Here is an 8,776-nt window from a genome sequence, read left to right as displayed (position 1 = left end):
TAGCCATATATCTGCCCTTCAACTAGGTAAGGGGTATGATCGTCATTCATGAAAGACAAAGGATATTTATGTTGCCTTCAGGAATCACCAGTCATTTTCAAGGTTGGGATATAATGGGGCTCACACTATTAAAGAGAGACAAAATATATGGTTTTTTGACCTTTGAAATTTGAAAGTATTGATTCCCAACTGCCTATAAATACCTTCTAACTTCCCATCCAACTACTCATCCAACCACATAAACTTCTCCCTTCCCCCTCCCTTTAGACCTCTCATCTACCTCTCTTCTTCAAGCTCAACTGCTCAGGCAATGGCAAACAAAATTAGCATTCTGTTGCCATGTCTTGTGATGATGATCCTTCTTCTACTAGTAGAAATCAAGGTAAGCCCCCTCATTTACCTAATGGGTATCCCATATTGTGATCATAATATTATGTTTATGTTCATAATTTACTTGGTTAATTAATATGGGATTCTTGGTTGTTTCTAGGCAACTAAGGCAGAGGTTCCATCTGCAGAACCAGAACCACCCAACAGCTTTAACATGGTAAGTAAGAGAGTCATGATCACCCACTTAATTTTCTTCCCTTCGCTTCCATTGCTAACCCTCTCTTTGTTTCTTGGATTGCAGCATGGGACTACCCAAGGCAGCCTTCAACCCCAAGGTGAGTGACTTATTACCATATCTTGCCTCTGTGTGTGTGTGTGTGGCTGAAGTGTGGCATGGTTCGTGTGCAGAGTGCGCCCCGCGTTGCACTACTCGGTGCTCGGCAACAGCTTACAAGAAGCCATGTATGTTTTTCTGCCAGAAGTGCTGTGCTAAGTGCTTGTGTGTGCCTCCTGGAACATATGGGAACAAGCAGTTCTGTCCTTGCTATAATAACTGGAAGACCAAGAGGGGAGGACCCAAATGCCCTTGATCAGAAGGATTATTATAATCTCTATCTCATGATTCTCTTCTTCAGCTCTGTGTAATTGCTTCTATGTATTGTCTCTGTCATTCATTTCCTCCTTAGGTAATTCAAAAAGATAAGGGACTGTAGTGGGCCTAGTGGCTTCTCAGTCCATCCATCTTTATATATGTAATTGATTAAAGAAACATCTCTTTTTACAATAGGTTTTCACATTGAGTGAATCTTTCATATCAAAACCATTCTTGTATGAGGACCTGATTCAAACTCTGAAGAGAGAGAGAGAGAGAGAGTGGGGTATGCAGGTTCTACTCCACTTACACTATATTGTTGTTGGAAATTGGAAACCAATGAGACCCACTTGATCTTTGGCACAATTGGGGGGTGGTGGGGGGGGGGTTCCCAAATCAGCTCTCTGAGTGAAATTGTTTCTTGGGCTGCGTTTGGTAGTTATTCAAAAAAACATTTATGACGTTTCTCAATTCTAAGAACAAATAAAGGAAAAAATTGTTTGGTGCCAAGTTGGTGTTTTTTGATTCTTTTGGAACGAAAAGGGAAAAAAAAATGATAAAAATGCAAAATGATGGAACGATAAAACCTTGTTCCATCCTTTTGGTTTCGTTTCAAATACAAAAAAAATGAACAACTAAGGGCCCGTTTGATAACGTTTCTGCCGTTTTTATTTCAAGAAACGGCAGAAACATAAATTTCCGTCTCTAGAAATTGAAACGGAATTGAAGGTGTTTGATAAGTCATGTTTTTAAAAGTCAATAGTAATTAGCGAAAGAATGGCCACGAGTCGTTTCCAGAAACGGGGAAACAAGTTCTACTTGTTTCGCCTGGGTCGTTTCTTGAACCATAAATAGGTAGAAATTTCAATTTCTATTTCTAAAAACAAATGAAACGATACAGTTTTATCAAACGCTTTTTGTTCCGTTTCTACCGTTTCTAGACACAGAAACGGCAGAAACGCGTTTCTTGAAATGTTATCAAACAGGCCCTAAGGTAATAATTCTTGAAATAGGTTCACCAAACACTATTTTTTTTTTAAATGGCATTTTGACACAAAAACTGAAAATTCTATGTATTAATCTTTTTTTTTTTTTTTGGTGAAATCTATGTATTAATCTTAAGATTTAGGATCTAGGAACCTGGGTTTGGGACTATTTTTCCCAATTCCAAAGGGAGCGTAGGTATTAATATAATATAAGGCAGCGGTATAAATTGGGCCAGTTTCATTAGGGCTATGGTTACAGTGTGAGAAGGGGTGGATTCGAAACCAAACAAAAAAGGGACGGTTCGGGTTTAGGAAGTTTCAGTGCGGTTTGGGTTTTGTTTACTATGTATTTATACATAATTATGTGAAAAAAATATTTTATTTATTTATTTATTTTTTCCGTTGGTTTTGACTTTTGATTTCTTATCAAATTGGGTTTGGTTATTGTTCCATTTTTCTTGGGTTGGATTGAATGTGGTCTGGTTTCCAACCGGTTCTACGGTAACCCAATCTAAAACCAAACTAATAAGGAATCAATTTGACTTGTGTTGGGGTTTTTTAGTCGATTCAATCTGATTTCATCAGTTTGGGCTAGGGTTTGCCCATTAAGATCATACTTTTTTGTGGAAGGATTCCAAATCCATGTTTGGCATAAAATGAGATGAAATAAGAAAATTATACCTAAAAAACAAATTTTAAAACATAAAATTTATTGAATCAGGCATTTCATTTTGCTGCCAAAACAAATGCTGCGTTTGACTGTCATCCAGAAAAAAATTTCTAATATTTTTTGTTATATGGAAAAGAAAAAAAAACGTTTGATAGTCATCCAGAAAAATGTTTCTGACATTTTTTATTATATGAAAAAAAAGAAAAAAGAAAAAAGAAAAGAAGGAATAAAATGTTTGGTGTCAAAGTGAGAATTAAGCTTTCGACGGTGTCCTCTAGTATGATGTCTAAAGTCTAAAATATAACTTAAGGAATAACTTAAGGAATGATTGGGCCCACTCAAAAAATATGATATTCAAATCAATATCCAGTGGTTAGGATTTTTAGATCACTTGAATCGGACTGGAGGGAGACAGTTTACGCGTATCCACACAATTCCCAGTTCGTCCTAACCATTTGGGCAACCCACGGGTGGATACAAAATAAATAAGAAAACACATACACACACACTCACACAATGTGTACGACAATGTTCTATCCCACAACCTCCTCCCCTAGGTGCTGGCTCCAGCCAAAACTACCACCACTAGGCTATCCTAGTGTTTGTCCACATATGAGTACTTAACACTACTTGAACTCCCGATAATTGAAGAGCTGGATCTAAATTTATAGATGATGGGTACTGAACTCCATCGCCATGTTCGACGAGCCTAAACTATTCTTCAAGCTTAAAGTCATAGAAAGCCAAAGGCCGACACTCTTGATCGGACAATGGTTGATGACATTAGAAAAGAAAGATCACAGAACATAATTATTAAAGCTTCACACTTCCAACAATTTTTATATCTTCTTACATGAGAGGAGGAATTCTTTTGTCCAAGATATGCTCTCATCAATATAAATCCTTTAACCCAAATATTCAGAAACTGATTGTCGATTGAGCTTGTGATGCGGCCATGCATATACTTATGTTATAATAAACCCCAATAAATATAAAAATAAACAAAGACAGATCCGCACAATATATAGAGATTTACGAGGTTCATACACCGATTTGGTGTACTATGCCCTCGGGTGAAAAAGAAGAAGTTTCACTACATAGGAGAGATATTACATCCAAACAACAGCAAGAAATCTCGCTCTGAAACCCTAACTCAAAAAATCCTAAATTACAACTACTTGTTCAACAAGACGATAGTACATTGTATACTCCTCCAAGTCGCGGGTCGATTCATCTGGTCACAGTTGATCAGGTCCAATCGTAATCATTTTTCAAAACGGTTCAAGAATTATAGACAAACTTAACAACTTATTATCAACCACAGATATTTTCGTACCTTCATTGAACCCAGAGTTGCCTTCCCTACTCCAAAGTTCGTCTTGATGTGATTTGAAAAGGAAATTGCCCCAAATTTGAGGTAGATACATTTGAATTTCAATTTTCATTAAACAAAACAGCAAGTCTTGCAATAAGACCTCGTCATGTTCATCCTTACTAACATCCCATACGACAAAGATTTTATTTTTTATTATCTTGATTTATTCAATCACCTTAAGAAGGAGGTGGACTTCAACCAAGCCAGCCCTTCTTATGAGGTGGCTATGGAAATTTCCAACCCTTCCTAGCTCTAAACAATTATTGGAAATGCCTTAGAACTGGGTGTAAGATCAAACACCAAGAAAGACGAATAATAAAGAGAATAGATCCGTACGACACAGAGATTTAACGAGGTTCACACACCAGGGTGGTGTGCTACGTCTTCGGGCGAAGAAGAAGATGATTCATTATGCAGAAGAGAAATTACACCCTAGCAATGGCGAGGAAAAACTCGCCTTGAAATCCTAGCTGCGTGAAAACCCTGGAATACTATGACTTTCTCAACAAGCAACAATACATTAAATATATTCCAAATAGCTGGTCGACCTATCGGTTCGCGGTCGATCCGATCGAACCATACCGCGGGGCTACGCCCCGCACTCCCATACGAGATCAGTGATGGGCTCCGGGCTTGGGCCTATCGGCCCAACCCCTCTACTTCCATCACAAATCTCAGAAAATTTTCCATTCGGGTCGCCACCAAAATATGTTGAATCGGGTCAATTTTCAAAACGGGTCAAGAATTCAAGACAAACTTAACACTGGGTCTAACAAAATTTGAAATGATGCTTTCCTAAAAATCATTAAGTAATCCACTTCAATACGCATGCGGATGTGTAGGAGGAAAAAAAAAAAAAAAAAAAAGGAAGAAAATAAAAAACACTAATAACTTTTAGCTTTGCATATAAAAAAAGTTTGAAATATCTATCATTTTGTGATAGGTTAAAACTATGTTCAAAATGAATTTGGATCAGGTTTTCTACTAAGAATCATTCTTGTACGGAGTTTGATCTATATTTTGATTTCACTCAAAATAAAATTCAATTAAAAGAAAAGAAAAATTGAGTAGAATCTAAGAATGAATCAAATACGATACGAGAATGCTTCTCATGAAAATTGCCTATAATATATATATATATATATATTTTTTTTAATATCTATCATTTTGTGATCCCAATAGGTGGGGAGTTGGGAGTGGGGACTCACACTACAGTGGAAATCATGTAAAGTGAGATAGGCCTCTCATTTCTTATCCAAATGGTTCCAACGCTTTTGAGGCATTTATATTTATATATAGTTACATTGGGTAGCAGAAAAACGTAGCCAAGAGATAAAGGAGAGTTGAGGAGAAAAGGGAATGGAGTGGTGGAAGAAGAGAGTTTTCCGGCTAGTAGCGGTGGTGGTTTTGGTGGTGCTACTCCAATGTGAAGGTGGTGATGGTAGCAGTTACTCAACACCAGTTCGCAACATCACCATTGCCGCTTTCCTTGACTACGATGAGTCCTTGATGCCCGACTATATGATTAACACGAACAATGCTTTGATTCCTCGATCTACTTGCGATCAGCAGCGGTATGGGAACTGCTTCCATCTTCCAAATGCACAGAAGAATCAAGGGAGATGTTCAATTTACAACAGATGCAAGAGGGGGATATCAGGGAGTTGAAGGTAAATGAATTGAAGATCCTTGTGTTTGTGTTTGTGTTTGTGTTTGTATTTGTAGTCGAAGCCCTCATACAATAAGCAGCGCTTCCCTAAGATCAACGGGCGATGGTAGGGCATGTTCTGTGTGTTTTTTTATTACTTTCCCCTCCTAATGTAGTAACAACAATGGTCAGTCTATGGTGATGTTTGTAATCAGTTCAATAAGTACCGGTAATGGGCTTCATTGCTTCCATTCGAGGTAGATGAAAATGTTTCATTCCCAACTCTAATCTTCCGCGGCACTCTCTTCATATGATCGTCGCATATGTATTGTCAAGAATGAAAATTCCAAGACAAAGTGTGAAAAGTATTTATATTATGTGTATATTGAATTAGATCACTTGAAAATTATAGAATTTGAATCATCTCCTACTGGCTGTACCCACACTCCCCATCTCACACCCCTAAGGTGATTCCTACACCACATGGACGGTGTGAGATAGGGTTGGAGGGTACATCGGGCCATGTATCAAGATTTGAGAACAGGCCACTTTGGTAAGCTTACCAAGGCCTGGAAGTTCATCCTAGTTTTCCCTAATTTTTTTCAGTAAGGGGTGTCGAACTTGAGACGAACCAGGTAAGTCAATCTATCAAATCGAAATAATTTGGACTGAACCAAAATCTTATTTGGGCTGGTTTCAATTTGGGGTATTACAATACTAAAATCAAATAAAAAATCGAATGTCAAAACCGGTTTATAACCTAGACTGAAACTGAAATCAAACTGAAATGAAATTGATATCAGCCTGAAACTCATAAAACAAACATTTTTTATTCATAATGTTGTATAAATATGGATGCTAAACTGAATCCAGATCGGACCAAAAAAGTTCGATACAAATCCAAAACCAAATTGAAACAAAATCAAACTTTTTTTATTGTTTTGGTTTTGGGTTTACCATTCCCACACCAAAACCAACTCAACTCTATACCACAAGTAACTTTAATATTTTAGGGCAAAAGATTGGTCCTGGTTGTGTGCCCCTTGTGTCTAGACACCGCGGGCGGCAAAATTAGGCCCCCACCCATGTGAAATCCAAAAAGCCACCCATGTGAAATCCAAAAAGCCAATCTTGTCTTTATATCCATGTGTGTTCCTTCATTGGCTTCATGCTGGTGTGAGTCTGCGATACCAATGACCATTCATGTCTCCTTGATTTATATATAGCTGAAAGAGATAACGCTACCTGGTTGTGTGGCCCATGCACCAGCACTGGGTCAATGAGAACAAACACCTAAGTATCACATGGGGGACTGTGGTTCTTACAAGTGTGCAGAAACCCATGAGAATGCATGATAAAGCATCAACTGAGAAATCATTTTGCATTTCTTAAGAGACGGAGGTGATCATTTTACCCCATATGTCTTAAGACAAGGTCATGCTCCTCCCTCCATAAACCATTTCCCCTTTATAGTTAACACTAGGGGTGTCAACCAGTCGGGCCAGTTCGGTTTCGATCGGGATTAATCAGGCTTGAAGACTTTCAAAGGCTGCACAGTGTCCGCCCATTTAACTAATCGGGCTTAGTTATTGAAGGCATGGTACGTTTTATATTTGGTCGGTCGGCCTCGGGCTATAATCGGACTACCTTAATCTGGCTTTGGTAGGGCCTTAACCGGGCTACGGACATGTTTAATGTTAAAAGCGCTTTAGCCGGTTTTTAAACGGGCCCTCTTTAAAATGTGCTCTTATATTCCAGCTCACTCATGCAAGCCCAAAAAAAAGACAATAAATCAATAAATGATACCAAATATAACCATTATTTAAAATGTGAATATATCTTTACTTTTTACTTTTTACTTTTTACTCTTTAATTTGGGGGGTAAAATAGGTATTCTACAATCATTAAAGGGTCGGGCCAGGCCAGTGCACAATAGGTCGGTCTCGGTCAGGTGTTATTCGGTCTGTCTCGGTTGGGGGCCCGACGGTCCAAGTAGCAAAACCGAGACCGACTGTTTGTAAACGAGCCTGACTGAAGCCCGATGCATTTAATAAATGGTCCGAGCCGGGCCGATCTACAAACGATCGGTTCCAATCAGTTTAGTCGGATCGGGCCACGAATTGACACCCCTAGTTAACACATACTTGTGCTTTATTTCAATTTCCATAAACAAAATCGTAATACTCATCCTGTATATCATGAAAAGTAATTAGTTATTAGTGGACACAAATTCAGAAATCCATCCTAAAAGAATTTGATCATATTGAAGTTGGATAGCTCAGAACCAAAAAAAAAAAAAGAAAAAGAAAAGAAAAGAAAAAGATAAAGATAAATTGATGTATTAACCATATGCATATTCAAATACTGATAAATCCACCTCAAGTTTACTTCATGCACATAATTATTTGGATTTTTAAGCTCTGTAGAGATTGTTCACATTATCATTTACTTATTATTTGAATTTGTATTAGGAATCTGGATCGATTATCCGTGTTTTAGGAGTAAAACAGTAAAAAAAAAAAAAAAAATTATACTTTCAGAAAAAAAGCAAAGGCAAAACCTGTTGGTACATGCCAATCTAATCCGATTTGGATCAGTATCAGATCGTACCATCCCCTAAATTTGTGCTCGGTTAGATAACAAATTTGGGATTCCCCTCATAAATCTCATTCTCAATGAGGGATAGCAACAGTCTTTCATACTTCTCATAAGTATTAAGATTACATCACCCACAATCTTATAAATTTAAAAGGTGGAGCACAAAGCCACCAAGTATGAGTTTAATTCTTTATTATTTTCTCTTGTTTACTATTTTCCAATATCGATCTGGTACAATCAATACAACAACTATGATATCGATTCTTGAAACCATGAACAGGAGAGCCATAGATTAGGTAGAAAATAAGCAATTCCTACCAAATATAAAAAAGATAGAGAATAAGCAAAGCAACCATAGAGGCCCTTGGCACACTTGGGTCTTGGAATGGTTTACAATGTTTAGTAGAGTACTTGTGGATTGGTCATTTGAGAGGAGTACCGGTGCATCGTTTGCACAATTTCCTTACTTTCCAAGAAATGTGATCTTGGGCCTCTATTGATTCCTCCATGAATCTGTTCTTGGCCCCTATGTGGGTCTATTATGTAATAACTAATAGACCCTTAATCTTGATTAAAA

At 37.7% G+C, this 8,776-nt stretch overlaps 1 protein-coding gene across 1 annotated transcript; it reads left to right on the top strand.

Moving 5' to 3' along the window:
* Window positions 1-213: 213 nt before the first annotated feature.
* On the top strand, window positions 214-1,114 carry LOC122061327 (protein GAST1). The gene is made up of 4 exons (XM_042624559.1): window positions 214-382; window positions 491-547; window positions 632-665; window positions 739-1,114. Exons 1-4 carry the CDS (start codon window positions 311-313, stop codon window positions 918-920), a joined length of 345 nt encoding a protein of 114 aa, XP_042480493.1. The 5' UTR covers window positions 214-310; the 3' UTR covers window positions 921-1,114.
* The last annotated feature ends 7,662 nt before the right edge of the window (window positions 1,115-8,776 follow it).

Source organism: Macadamia integrifolia, chromosome 14 (assembly GCF_013358625.1).
Source record: "Macadamia integrifolia cultivar HAES 741 chromosome 14, SCU_Mint_v3, whole genome shotgun sequence".
In the NCBI taxonomy this organism is placed as follows: Eukaryota; Viridiplantae; Streptophyta; class Magnoliopsida; order Proteales; family Proteaceae; genus Macadamia; species Macadamia integrifolia.
This window is presented reverse-complemented; position numbering and strand designations above follow the sequence as displayed.